Here is a 14,298-nt window from a genome sequence, read left to right as displayed (position 1 = left end):
AATATATAATTTTTATTTAATAAAGAAATCTTTGAAGGCTGCCTCATACAACACAAATGTAAAATGGGAGGACTTTTTTGACTGCCCGTTGCCATGGGATGCCATATTCAAACTAATCTATAAAACCACTATCGATGTGCAAAATCGTTATTTTCAAATTAAAATTATTTATAACTTTTTACCCACAGGGAAAATGTTAAAATTATGGAATATGACAGAGTCAGATGATTGCCGATTTTGTTGTCAGGAGCCTGAATCCACCCTGCATTTGTTTTGGTATTGTCATATTGTGTCTTTGTTTTGGGTGGAAGTTGAACAAATGTGTTTAAGGATTGGTTTGTTTATGAAGCTTAATGTGGTTTCTGTTATTTTAGGAGAGTTCATTGACAATCATGATTTAGTCAATTTAATTATAGTACTCGGTAAAATGTTTATTTTTAAGGCCAAAAACAGATATTCACTTAGTATTACTTTCTTTAAAACATTTATTCAGTATTTTCTAACTTTAGAAAGTTACATGGTTGAAAACGATAATGATGCCAAAAAACATTAAAAAAAAGATGAGAAGTCCTCAAAGGCTTATTTTGAAAGTATAATTATGTTTATAGATTATATGATATCTGTTGTTGTGTTTCCTAATTTGAGTGACCTGGACATAATCTGGACTGTACATAAATGCTTATTTTGAAAATGTAATTTTGTTTATAAATTATATGCAATCTGTTGTGTTCCCTAATTTTTTTCTGTGTACATGAATGAAGGTGTGTGTTGCTGAGTCCAACTTGGACATTATCTGGACTTGGCCTGGTTTAAAAAACCCTTTAAACAAATCTAATTTCATTGACAACCTGGTCTGTTGAAGATAAGGCCCTTTTTTAAAAAATAAAATAAAATAAGATAAATAAATAAGAAACATTTTCTTGGATAAAAAAGAAAGTAAAACAATATAAAAATAATTACATAAAAAATAGTAATTAATGAAAATTGTAGTGGACCAGCAGCCTATACAATCATGTGTGCTTCAGGGACTGTGTCCCTTGCAGATGTGTTGTCTATGTTGTGGGAACCAGAATATTGGTAGCAGAAAGAAATAACCCCTTTTGTGTGAGTGGGTGTGGATGAGTGTGCATGGGGGAGGTTGTTTGGGTTGATGCACTGATTGAAAGTGTATATTGTGTTTTTTCTATGTAGATTTAATTTGAAAAAATAAAAAAAATAAAAAAATTTTTAATTTTTTTTAATTTTATTTTTTAGAACAGGCCCGCAGGCGACTCATCTGGTCCTCACGGGCGACCTGGTGCCCGCGGGCACCGCGTTGGTGACCCCTGGTCTAGTTAATGAGGCTTTTTGACTTATCAGTCATTGTAGAAACCAAATTAAGTATGTTTGTATCCAGAGTGACTGCCTCCATGAGCAACAATTATTGGATTACTACCAAGAAAGCTATTCATATTATTTGCTTATGGGTTAATATCAACACTTAGCACTTGTCTTACGCCATTGGTCCAGGGAATGTCCTTTTGGGATTCAGGAGATTCCACCAGTTCAGTAAAGATGATCCTACTCTCTTTGCTGCGGAGTGAAGGTGTGATGGAGCGCCCAGGAGACGCGGAGGGCGTGGCCACAGGAGTGGGCCTCAGGCTGCTGCGTAGGATGGACTGAGGGGTGAAGGCTGTAAAAACAGAGCCTGAAGCAGCCAAGGAACGAGCTCGCTGAAAAAACAAAGTTCACACACGTTTGTAACTTCATCATATAAAGATTCTTGGATAGGATTTATTTGATGGGTGTCAACGAGAAGTGTAACGGTACGACGGCCTCATGGTTTGGTTTATTTTCCGTAATGATTTTTTAAATAAAGCCTTTAATGCAATAGCAAATTTCATGCAGGTAATTCTACAATTGTACAATTAATACAATTCTAAATGTTCTTTTTTTACATGTAAAAAATGTACGGTAGTCCCCTTTGTCTGGGCTTGTGGTGGTGCATTGCAACACATACACACATATCCTGTCCCTCACTTGAACTGTCCACCAAGTGGGAATTTGGTAGGAAGCTTTCAGTTTGATACGAAAACAAATGTAATTGTTAAACCCCTAGTGTCAACACATTGAACAATATCTGGTTTTACCTTGACAACCTGTGGCGTTTGCAACAGCCTGAATTCAGGGGCCTTAAAGGTGCTTTTTGGAGAAACCCAAACACTTGAGGGTCTGGCTGGACTGATCAGAGGCCAAGGCATGTGAACGGAGGGATGAACCATCAGGTCTATTAGTCTGCATCCAATTTGAGAGAGGTTGGCAGGGGTGCAAAACAACCATGAACACACATCATCATAAGTCAGCATAACACAAAATCATCTATGATCGTTGACGTTCATTGATACTGTCTAATGGCCAAAAAAACAAACTTACGACACTGGCTTACATTGCATTACCTTGATTTTCTTTTAGAGCTCATCGTGACTGGCGTTCCTAAGAAAGGTTGTGGTTGGGCTTGAGATGCAGTCTTGAGCCCAGGACTCAGGAACCCAGCTGACCTTGGACTGACAGGGACAATTTCACAAAACTAAGTAAAGATTCAAACGTTTTTTTATTTTTTTTTTTTACTATTGGCTTACCTCCTAAGAGAGGAGGAGTTTGGTGTATCTCCTTTGTCCAACCACACCTCCTCAATCTTGGTCAGAACATTGTTGATGAAGCCTGCCCTGGACATTACCTTCTCATTGGCAGAACGCTTGCTAATGGCTGACAGTGGCTGCGGCCGAGTCACTGCACAATGGGAAATGATTTTACGCAATTAAAAAAAAATAGAAAACTTTCAGTTACTTTACTCTTCCAATCTACCTTCTTTGTGGACAGTGCTGGGATGTTGGTAGGGTCTGGCTCTCTCCATTGCCAGTTTCCTCTGCACTCTGGGCAGAACTTTGCCATACTGTTCTAAAATAGAGTTGCGTGTGTTGGAACGCTCTTTAAGTTTTGGGTCTCGCTCGTTCTGAGAGGAAAACAGCACAGACATGTGTTTTATATGTTGTGGGAATACAACAGCACTAACTATATTAATGTGATTATAAATGTTTTAGATACAGTGGAACAGCTAATGACAAACTTCCCTGAGGTCATACTATTCAAAGGGGGAGGACTCCATATTACACAGATATCGAATATTAAACCCTATTTTTACACTTGTATGAATTGTTATGATGTTGCTTAATTATTTGGCTGTATATGACACTGCATTGGTTAAAGTTTGACCCTGGAACCGACTACAGTGTTGACTTTACTTCACTTATTATGGTTTCAGTGCATTTTAAAATTGTAAATAGGCATTTAATATACATGTATTATACGACTCATTTGATATTACCATCCGTCTACCGCATGCAACAATGAAGTTTTTGCCCACGTGACATGATACACAGCACACTATTGGCTGTCAAAGAAAGAGCACAGTTCTCTGTCCTGGAATCTGATTGGCTCAGCAACAATGAACCTCCTCTCTGCTTAAACTCAGCTTACTGGAGCTCAGCTGCTTGTGTGTTTGCCCTGCATTTTTTTCTGTTTTTCTTTTTCTGGTAACATTTCTATTTATTTGAATCCCTACGATGTCATCAAAACATTCTGCACTTCCTAAGGCTTTTTCCACAGAACCCAATCCCAGAAGAAGCTGCTTGCCATCGGAGAAAAGGTGAACCTCATCATCAGTGTTGGGTTAGTTACTGAAAACCAGTAACTAGTTACAGTTACTAGTTACTTTATTTCAAAAGTAACTCAGTTACTTTATTTCAAAAGTAACTCAGTTACTAACTCAGTTACTTACACCAAAAAGTAATGCGTTACTGTAAAAAGTAACTATTTAGTTACTTCTTTTTTTAAAGCTCCCATTAATGCCCTTTTAGCCTTCATTTCAGTACTGTTATTGCACTGGAGAATAATACAATATGTTTATCAACTTGACATGCATTTGCATCACTGAACTCTGCTAAGCAATGTGGTCTACATACAACACACAAAGACAAAGATATGTTTCAAAGGGCCAACTTATTTCAGGCCAGAACAAATTGACAAAACTATTTTAAATAGCTGTAACATAACATACATACGTAACAAACAGCATAATAACAACATAGCTGTAAACGAAATACGTACTTTAACTTTATTTTTACATACCAAAGCCTAACCAGGCGTTTTTTCTCTCAAGGAATTCTGAAATAAAATCATGTCTGGAGCCCAGAACACTCTACATATTTCCCCAGTTTTAGTTTAGAGATAAGGAAATATTGGCCTGGCCCACTAGGATCCCTCTTTATGTTTGTGAACTTTATTTTTTATACATTTAGAGTGATGTGATAATCAAACACTCTAGAAGTCTAGAAATAAAGAGTATATAAGAGAATTGACAGAGTGTGTGTACTATAATTCATAATAACATTGATTTTGATTCAATATTATGTTTTGAGCAATGACAGTTTGAAAGAAAAAAAAACAGCTTTGTTTTATTAAATGATAAATGGGTTATACTTGTATAGCTCTTTTCTACCTTCAAGGTACTCAAAGCGCTTTGACAGTATTTCCACATTCACACACACATTCACACACTGATGGCGGGAGCTGCCATGCAAGGCGCTAACCAGCAGCCATCAGGAGCAAGGGTGAAGTGTCTTGCCCAAGGACACAACGGACGTGACTAGGATGGTAGAAGGTAGTCAACATTGTAACGTTTTCTAAATTACATTTCACCTTTAAGCTTTTTTATTTCACTTTTGTTATGTTTTTGTTTATTTTAATAGTATTTTTAGAAAGTGCTGTGGGCCTTTAAAACATTAGCTGTGGGCTGCAAATGGCCTCCGGGGCACACTTTTGACACCCCTGCTATAGATAATAAAAAATGTAATCTGATAAATCGATCGATAAAAAGCTGAGCCTGGTGACGCATGCATGTTAACAACTCTCTCGCTCTCTCTGTCTCTGCTCCTCCCTCACGAATGCTGCTGCGCTCACCACCCCCCCCCTTCCCACACTCAGACACACACACAGCGCGCCTCCTCCGTGTGACACAAGAGATTCAGAAGAACGACACCGTAGCGCTGCCACAAAACACACTCAGATCTTCTGTTTCAAGCCAATACTACATAAAAAGTAACATAAAATAACGCAGTAACGCATCATGTAGTAACGGTAACTGAGTTACTGAATATAAAAAATAACGCGTTAGATTACTAGTTACCGCCGAAACTAACGGCGTTACAGTAACGCGTTACAAAGTAACACGTTAGTCCCAACACTGCTCATCATTGCTATGTTATAAAAGGGTAGCTTAGCTATGAGCTACCATCTATCATTTTAAGAACATTGAAACGTTGGCTCGCTCCATAAAAGGAGGCAGGTATTAAAAAGACTCATCTTCATTATGCAGCTAGTTCTTCAGCGTCGTTATTTGTGAGTACCAATATTTCATGTTACAATTATGTTATGTATTATTTATGTGCAAAAGGTTTAGTGTGTGTGAAAGGTTAACAGTGTGTGGAGGGTTTATAAAGATCTAAAATGCATACAATATTCTCATAAATCATAGTGTCCTTTCTTTGCTGAAATTCATCTACCATGGAGGAACAAACATAACTCCCGCAATAATTAAATGAACACTGTACTTCTATTTACCTCCATATATATTTTTTTAAATACAAATAAATTAATTGAAGCCTTTCTTTTGTTTTACCATTCCGGAATGGATTGTGTTCTACCTTTACAGTTCCAACGTACTCAATAGTGCGTGTGTGTGTCATACCACAAGGTGCATTTTGAGGCTGTGGTTTAGTTGCAAGGCAGGTATGTAGTTGGCTTGCTGAAGATAATGAACCATGAGTATTTCTCTGTTGTGAAGACCACCTGTACCTTGAAGGAACGTTTCCAAAGTCTCCTACAAAACAAAATAAATACAAAAAATAAACTATCAATGGCAGCATGACACTGCAAGCATCTTTATATGATAGTATGCATCATAACGTCAGTGCATGTTAAATACTTGACATTTTACTAGGACATTCCAAATAAACTAGCATCTTCTTCAAATAACTTTGTCAACAAAGTATACCTTTAAAACAAGTTTTATGTAATGAAAGTGACCTGCTCAGTGTGTCCCAGAGGCAGCTTGAGCAGCTCTTTAATGAGGCCCAGCTCCTGGCAGCTCTCGTATAGGAATCCCAGCAGCTCTGCCGTGTTGAGATGATTTGAGTGTTGCCGTAGCACCAACCACGCCTCGGTTAGACATCTGGGAGAGTATATTTATATGTATAAAAAAAGACAATGCACTATATAGGTCCATAAATGCCAGTACACATATTTACTGCCTTTGTTCCGTCTACCTGTTATGTAGCAATACAGAGAGGCAGAGCTTGGCCTGGGAAGTGGAGGAAATCAGAGGCTTTGTAACATGAAAGTAGCGCAGTGCCATCGAGTGTTGGCCCTGGCACATCAGCGCTTGAAGGACACGTTCATGCTGCCACTCAAAGTGACATTGAGATGCCGCCGGATGGAGGAGCACCTCGAATGCACTCTGTTGCAGGAGACACATGAGGATAATAAGCACAGATGTAGCAACACATTTACTGAGACAGTATGCATTGTCAATCTTTTTTTTGTTAGTAAATGTGTGTGCAAACCTGATGGTCACGATGATCCAACAACCACAGGCCTTGGACCAGTTTGACCAGTCCGGTGGGGATGGCGAAAGCATGGGGAAAAGACTCCACGGATGCTCCCTCCTTATTTGGGAAGGAGCACATAACATCCAACAACAGGTAGATTACCTAAGAGCAGGTCAAGGCTTACACACAAATTAAAACACATACCCTATATAGGGACTGACTAAAAAATAAAAATAAATTGATATGTAAATAAAATACAGTATTTGTTCTAACTCCTAATCTATTTAACTGCAGAAATTATCAGGATTCTATTAGGGGTAACTGACCTCTGTAAAGGTTTTACAAAGGAAATATAAGGTACTGTTATCTATTTCAGGTGCAGTGTGTCTATTTGTGACATGTATATTTTTAGAGGTTTATGTGATGTAATGCCATTTAGCATTACATTGCAAGAGAATAAAAAACTAGTAACATTCAAAGGTGACTTTTTTTGCACAAAAAATTGGTTTCAATTCATCAAGACAGGCAAGCTGTGTCTGAAGGATACAACAGCATGTTTTACAGCTTCTTCAACATTTTCCAGAAGATAAATATCTAGCAGAGCCTGCAATAAAAAAACAACAACGCATAGTAAGTTATTCATTGTGTTGTATAATTTCTGTGTAATAAAAATGTTGAATTAAAGATAAATGTACATGTAGGGTAGGCGGTGGGTACTGTCCTGTGCCAACATCATCCCTTTTCCACAGACTGATTAAGCGTTCTCCACACTGATTGACCAAACTGTCAATCATCAGGCAATCTGCACACCACTTGCCCCTGAGAAATTAAAATAGATGTTAAAAAGTGTGAATTTAGGCCATGTCCACATGAACACTTAAAAAACTTTTGACCTCTTGTCCACACGCAAACACGTACGTTTGTCCTTAAAAACGCTTGCCAAGGTGAAATTATGAAAACTGGAGAGTCAGTTGTTTTAGATAAGATCCCAGTCAGACCTTCAGCTGATGGACGGACAACTTTGACAAGCAATCATTTTTTATTTGTGTCATGAGAAAGGCCCGACTATCATGTTTTTATTGCTTATTTAAGAACAATTAAGTTACCTGTGTTGGTTTCATTTGTGCAGCAGTAGATGGGGCGGGACCATGCGTGCGCAACAAAAAAACAAACAAACCCTGACATTTTTCCTGGGCTCCTTGTTAGTGTGCACTCATGTTAAAGATAATATACACTTTATTGCACATGCAATACATCACTATGTAGATGATTAAAAGTGTTCTAATTGTACGAGTTTGTTTTATTTCGTGTAGCAACACACATGCGCATTTGCGTGCTTAAGGCAATTAAACAATCATTATATTTCCTGGGTTCCTTGTTATGTTAAACATAATGTACACTTCAATGCACATGTAATATATCACCATATTGATGATTAAATGTGTTCTAATTCTACGAGTGTTGGGTTTTACAGCAGCACACGCCCATATGCACAGTTTAGGCACTTAAAAAACATTCATAAGGTTTTCTGAGCTCTGTGTGGGCTGATTTTAAATATAATGTTCATGTAGTATATCACAATAAACATTGTCATTAATTAATTAATTGTCATTAACAGAGGCGTAAGTAAGTCCACCTAGTCAGCTGTGGCTGCTTTCCTGGCCTTTTGATTGGACAAAATGAGCATGAAAGCGGGTATATGGGTTTGCGTGTAGACAGACTGTTATGAATCTAAACTCTTGTGGATGGAGATCGTTTTAACCTCAGATATGTATTTTTTTTTTTTTAAGTATCCGTGTTCGTGTGGTCATGGCCTCAATCGCACCAAATTATGCCATTCTTTTCCTAGCTAAGTCCATTCACTTTGCCATTGTGGTGAGCTCCTCTCTACGAATAGAGTAATAGTTGCTGATGACAGAGTGACTGTAGAAAGGCCTGGAGATCTGCACGGCATCTACATCTATAGAGAAGACATTAGTTACAACTTGTAACACATCGCATCAACATCGATTTAAAATCTCTTCCTGATCATCCGTACCTGATCCCTCAGGCAGCAGGCCAGTGCGACAGAACCAGAGGATGACTTGTGCATACTTGGAAATCAGACTGGACACCATGTTTTTGTTGATCAGACCAACTAGACCTGGACAAGCAAACAAAAAAAACACAAATCCAACTATCATACATGGCATTACTGTCGGAATTGGGTCATTAACAATGTTATACACACAACTAGTTGTCATGTATGCACGAAGACAATTCAAAATACATTCCAAAATACAGGTGGATAAAAGCACAAATGTAGTTCAGTTGTGTGTATAACATTTAACAACATAATACAAGTGATTGTGCCTCTGCAGCACCTTTCTGTGTTAGCTCCTGGGCCTCATTGAGCAGACAGTGGAAGATGGTGCTGAGGTTCTCCAGCAGTTGCTGGCTGTGCTGCAGCAGCTGCATGGTCTGAGGGTCTGTGAAATTGGAGGAGCTGTCGAACAGTGGAGTACCTAGAGAACAACAATACCAGTGACTGACAACTTCATTGAATCCTGGGATTTTCAATAAAAGGCGCCATTACAATTCCCAAAACTAGGTACATACAAATGCCATCCAGTTCTTCCTTGGTTTGGATCACTTTGTTCCAAGCCCAATCCAAGATATAGCGCAGGTTCAATGCAGAGCCTGGCTGTTCTGATAGGACACAGTATCACAGTGCATATGACATTGGGTTACATAATGACAAACATTGCAGGCCTTGTGCAGACTGCTTCTCACCCTCAGCAGTCCACTGCTTGATGCAACCAGTAATCAGTCCCAAAGAGCTGGTCTCTACGGCAGTTGACAGGATCGCATCCAGCTGCTCCTCCTATTGGTCAGATTACATTCACATTATACTCTTTTAGTCATAGATTTGCAAAAAAAATAGTGGAAAATACCAAATGCAAATACATCACATACATCAAGAGTGTCCAAAATATTACCAGGGGACAATTTTCATGCTTTTCATTTTGTAAAAAGGGCTAAAAGTAATCCATTGCCAATAAGTTATATGTATTTAAAGAAAAAAAAACAACCGGCATGTGTCCTTAAATGACACCATTTTTTAAATTACTGGTATTTTACAAACAGAAAGCCCAGACCTCTGCCAGGTCCTATCTACCAATACTAAAAATAATCCTGAATCCAGACAGTGGTGTGGACCATCAACAAAATGTAATCACTTGTTCCTTATCCCATTTCTGACATTTCCTGAAACGTAAATAAAAATCCACCAATAATTTTTTTAGCCATTTATAGTGGAATGAAAGCAACAGAGTGAACACTCTTGTCTGTCTCCACTATCTTTGTCTCTGTGGGGCTGCTAGCATGCACTTATAAACCTAAGATAACATAGTAGAAATTGTCCGGCTCAGGCCGAAGGTGTTATCAGTTGTTCCTCATCCCATTAAACAGTTCCTGAAAGTTTCATGAAAATCCAGCCATAGCTTTTAGAGTTATGTTGCCAACTAACTGACTAATAGACAGAAAAACCAACAGCAACTATTATATAAACTCCTGGTGGAGGTAATTATTGTATTTTTTTAATTGTCGCAGACCAATAACAAACGAGCCCCTGGCACCCACTTTAGACACTCATGACATAATTAGAGTCTACCGGTACTTAGCCTTTTTATTGATTGTCTACCTGGGAGATGCTAGAGTTGTGTGCATCAGCCAGGCGAGATGACAACAAGCCAGACATTAGGCAGCGCAAGTAACTGCTGGAAATGACATCACTAGAGCAAGGAGCAGCTTTCTTCAAAAAGCTCAGGGTCTGGTGGAAAGATAATCATTGTCAACCAAAAACACTTTTGTTGAAGCCAATTTGTAATATTAGTATTTTCTTTAACAAAGTCATTGATGTCACTGCTATTCTTAAATGCTGAGCTGAAGTTTAAGCATTATATTCAGAGTGTAAACGTTAACCAATGTAAATTCTAAAGACAAATGCAGAGTGACCAACCTGTTTCTGATATCCGGAGCATGTTGTATGCATAATTCCAGTGTTGAATAAGCAAGTAGCGTCTGTAACCCAAAAAAATGTACGAAACAAAAAGTCTATAACAATAAGCAACATATTGATATAATTAATTTTATATTCCCACCCACTTACCAAAGTTATATGCGGTTGGATTAAAGTACTGTTCTGGTGGTGGGAAAGTTAAGGGCAGGCCTCGGCTGAGACTGTGCTCCTGTACCACCACATCCAGCAGGATGTGCGGAGAAGTCATCTGCATCACTTGGTCCAGACACCACACGGCAATGTACGAACAGTTCTGCAGAGACTCGCCCGCTCTGTGAGAAGAAAAACAATGAAAAAAATAAAACAAAGCAATATTGTACTAAAGGTGCAGTGTTACAGTCATAGCTCCAGTAATGCAGATTTCAAATTGAATTGTTCTTGTGAAAGCAAATGTGGTATGTGAGCGTAAAAAAGACCCAGAGACACATTTCTGCTGTTTTGCGGCCACCTATTAATTACATGAGGATTAAGAAGCCACACAGTCTCTGAACAGTACCTTAATGAGTCTGGCATCTGTGCATGGTACCAGCGGTTGATGTCAAAAATTCCGATGTAGGTTGATGGTGTTCCTTGACCGTAGGTCTTGACTTGCCAGCTGAAGATGGACACGCTTGTATCTGGGGATGCAGCTAAACGAACGGAAGTGATTCATTGTGAGAATGAAAGAAATATCAGGTGTAAAAAAAAACAAGACATTTGTACACTTCTATTTTGTAAATGCCCAAACGTACGCAAACGTCCATAAAGACATGCTATCAATGGGTTTAGAGAAGGAGGGAAAGACAGAGAGTAATAGAGAGAAGGACAGACAGAGAGAGACAGAGAGAGAGAGAGAGAGAGAGAAACCTTTTGTGCAACACCAGTGACCCCTGACTTCATAGATGATAGTGGAATGTTATAGCAGCAAAAGAAGTACAGACTTCACATTCAAATATCTCATTGTCAATGTACCAAGTACTATCGATCGCATTATTGTAATTAATAAGCTCCAAAGTCTGACCTTCATTCATGCTGTCATCCCGGTCAGGGTGGGGTCGGTATTTCTCAATGGTCTGGTAGCTCAGCAGGCGGGTGTTGGTGGTCTCTGCCCTCAGAGGGAAAGCTGCACCACTCAGCTCCTGACTGTAACGCTCCTCGCAGTACTCTAGACCCTGAGCATTTTTAAAAACATAAAAAGGCATTCAGGAAAGACCAGCAACTGATTTAAAAAAGGTTGTAATTTAAACTACACACCTCATAGAGGATCTTCCCTGAGGCTAGACACTTGCGCTCACTGTAGGCCAGTTGAAGCAGGCGGAGAGTGACCATATCTCCTTCTCTGTGCGGGTGTGAAGGGATGCAGGTGAGAGAGAAGCACTTTGCCTTAAAAGAACACTTGTAAAGAGTCATAGAAAATAATAATCCGGTGTGAAACTTACTGATCCTGAGTAGACTGCACAGCCCAGAGATAGCAGCAGTTCCTGGGGTCATTTTCAGGCTCCTGGAAGGTGAAGGCATGCACAGGCACCCTGCCACCATCTAACTGGGAGTGGTATCTAAACATACAACACAGGAATTTGTACACAACGTATCTGCACATTTTCAAGATCAAATATAAAGATTCCTAAAGACCTCTAAATGGAAAAATTAAGACTAGAGCGGCAAATAAGAACAAACATTTCCAGAGACATACTCTTTTCTAAGAGACTTCAAGTTCCAAAGCTGCAAATAGCCATCGGCGAAGCCCACGGCCAGTTGGTTGGTTCTGGGGATGTACTGCAGAGCTGTGACTGAAACACCACTGGGCTCATTGAGTTGGAGGCAAAGATGTCTGCCCTCTCTGCTGCTTTCCTCCCTGAGTCTGGGAATTGCACCAGGAGATTTGGTCACCACTTGCAAGTCTGAATCAAAAAGAAAAAAGAAAAAAAAATCTTGGTTACGGGAAAACAAACAAAGCAAAAGGTTTATGGTGAGGAGTCACTGCGTTCTTGCACCTGGACACTACTTACCTGAGGCCTCCAGCTCACTCTGGCTACAAGACAAATCATCCAGACAGAGGTCCACCAGCAGAACATGACCCAGGTCTGTTACTATGGCGGCAATGCCAAAGAACCAGCGAAGACTCTGGTGAAGGTGTTGGGTTGAGGTGCTGGCGCCACCATAACTCACTAAAGGTTCAATGCCTGTTATCTACAAAACACAAACTTCTAATGTAAAACTTGAACCGTTCTGGGATATGTTGGGATTTATATCAATATAAGGCACTGGGGACTCACCCTTCCTGGTATAAGTACAGCTTTGGCCACCTTTGACAGTCCCAAGTCATAAAGACATAGTACACTGCCTTCTGTTTCCTCCAAGCCCACCAGCAATCCAGACCTAGCAATACAAAATCAATACTATTATGTTAATGTTTAACTGAGATGAGCTTGTAGGTGGTAGAAATTTAAATTACAAAGCACAAAACAACTGACAAGCAGGGACAATGAACAGTGAAAGTTCAGAGAAAATGAGTCAGCACTCCTCTGACCTTTTGAGCCAGCTGAAGTCCCTCGCTGTGAGGACACCAGGCGGGTGCTCCCCTCCACCGCTGAAGCAGTATGCAGACAGACGTTCCCCAGTCAGCGAATGGAGAAACTCCAGGTGGGGGCCACAGGCAAGCCAAGCATGTCCTCCACGGCCTTTACGCACAATCATATGAAATGCGAGGCTTTTTAAACATCCCTGCTTAATAACAATAATGTTGCAAGCACGTAGCGGACATGGGGTTCTGTCACTGTGCTTAAACGCAAATACAATAATAAGTTAACACACCAGTCGTAAACCTGCCATGAAGCACAGAGTCCAGAGTGATCTCGTCTTCTCCCAGAGCCTCGAGGGTCACTGCAGGGAAAGGCAGCAGGCTGCTAGTGACCTGTGCCGATAGTGCATGCATCGCTCACTGTAACAACAACAACAAAATAGAATCTTTGTGAGAAACAGCAAATAGTACCATTTTTCTTCCTGGTTTTCCATGTGAGTTTAGACTATAAAAAGCTATCTTTTATAGCACAGCTATGGATGTCAGGAAGTGTGTAATCAGCAAACTGACAAATAGTGGAACAACTATTGTTTGAAGTATGAGAGTGGCTTCTGGTGAAGCCAAAAAAATGGGCTAGCAAACTTTTAATCACTAAAATGACCAATAATAAACTAAAACGAATTGTTAGAATGTTGAAAAGCATTCAGTTTCACACAATGAAGTATCCTAATTATTATTCTGCCCTTTTATTCATCCGCTTTCTCCTCCCATATTTTTTCATCTTGGCCATTCAAACTAACAACTCTAAGAGTTCAAAACATAGCCTTTATTCATGAAATTCCCCCTTTTCGGTAAAGATTGACAGATTTGTTTATTCGGGGCTGATACGATTATTAGTAGTCAAGCAGTCCGATAACAGATATTTTTAACCGATACTCATTTGCAGTAAAAGTTTAAATGAGTTTACTGACGTATACAACTCATGTTTTTAACTCATGTTAAAAACATGAGTTGTATACGTCAGTAAACATCAGGGGATTTAACAATCACCTGGTGGGCCCAGTGTCAGAAAGCTGGGTCTCCGTCAGAGGTCA

General features: G+C 39.5%; 1 protein-coding gene across 4 annotated transcripts in view; it reads right to left on the bottom strand.

The window, feature by feature from the left end:
- The window catches only part of ahctf1 (AT hook containing transcription factor 1), a 38,045-nt gene that overhangs the window by 16,934 nt on the left and 6,813 nt on the right, over nt 1-14,298 (bottom strand). For 3 of the 4 annotated variants that reach the window (XM_062025524.1, XM_062025543.1, XM_062025553.1), the window contains exons 2-29: nt 13,498-13,624; nt 13,214-13,364; nt 12,960-13,062; nt 12,693-12,873; nt 12,377-12,584; nt 12,123-12,239; nt 11,938-12,022; nt 11,705-11,855; nt 11,201-11,333; nt 10,795-10,976; nt 10,645-10,706; nt 10,327-10,455; nt 9,417-9,507; nt 9,243-9,332; nt 9,008-9,148; nt 8,683-8,787; nt 8,508-8,604; nt 7,340-7,463; nt 7,192-7,248; nt 6,660-6,806; nt 6,363-6,553; nt 6,124-6,268; nt 5,786-5,917; nt 2,845-2,992; nt 2,619-2,769; nt 2,436-2,543; nt 2,130-2,274; nt 1,497-1,712 (exon numbers count right to left, since the gene is read on the bottom strand). In XM_062025524.1, the coding sequence (XP_061881508.1) occupies nt 1,497-1,712; nt 2,130-2,274; nt 2,436-2,543; nt 2,619-2,769; nt 2,845-2,992; nt 5,786-5,917; nt 6,124-6,268; nt 6,363-6,553; nt 6,660-6,806; nt 7,192-7,248; nt 7,340-7,463; nt 8,508-8,604; nt 8,683-8,787; nt 9,008-9,148; nt 9,243-9,332; nt 9,417-9,507; nt 10,327-10,455; nt 10,645-10,706; nt 10,795-10,976; nt 11,201-11,333; nt 11,705-11,855; nt 11,938-12,022; nt 12,123-12,239; nt 12,377-12,584; nt 12,693-12,873; nt 12,960-13,062; nt 13,214-13,364; nt 13,498-13,618 (3,711 nt within the window). In that variant the 5' untranslated portion in view covers nt 13,619-13,624. The remainder of the gene's footprint in view (nt 1-1,496; nt 1,713-2,129; nt 2,275-2,435; nt 2,544-2,618; nt 2,770-2,844; nt 2,993-5,785; nt 5,918-6,123; nt 6,269-6,362; nt 6,554-6,659; nt 6,807-7,191; nt 7,249-7,339; nt 7,464-8,507; nt 8,605-8,682; nt 8,788-9,007; nt 9,149-9,242; nt 9,333-9,416; nt 9,508-10,326; nt 10,456-10,644; nt 10,707-10,794; nt 10,977-11,200; nt 11,334-11,704; nt 11,856-11,937; nt 12,023-12,122; nt 12,240-12,376; nt 12,585-12,692; nt 12,874-12,959; nt 13,063-13,213; nt 13,365-13,497; nt 13,625-14,298) is intronic. The other variant, XM_062025534.1, reaches the window with a different exon arrangement.

Source organism: Entelurus aequoreus, linkage group LG02, assembly GCF_033978785.1.
Source record: "Entelurus aequoreus isolate RoL-2023_Sb linkage group LG02, RoL_Eaeq_v1.1, whole genome shotgun sequence".
In the NCBI taxonomy this organism is placed as follows: Eukaryota; Metazoa; Chordata; class Actinopteri; order Syngnathiformes; family Syngnathidae; genus Entelurus; species Entelurus aequoreus.
This window is presented reverse-complemented; position numbering and strand designations above follow the sequence as displayed.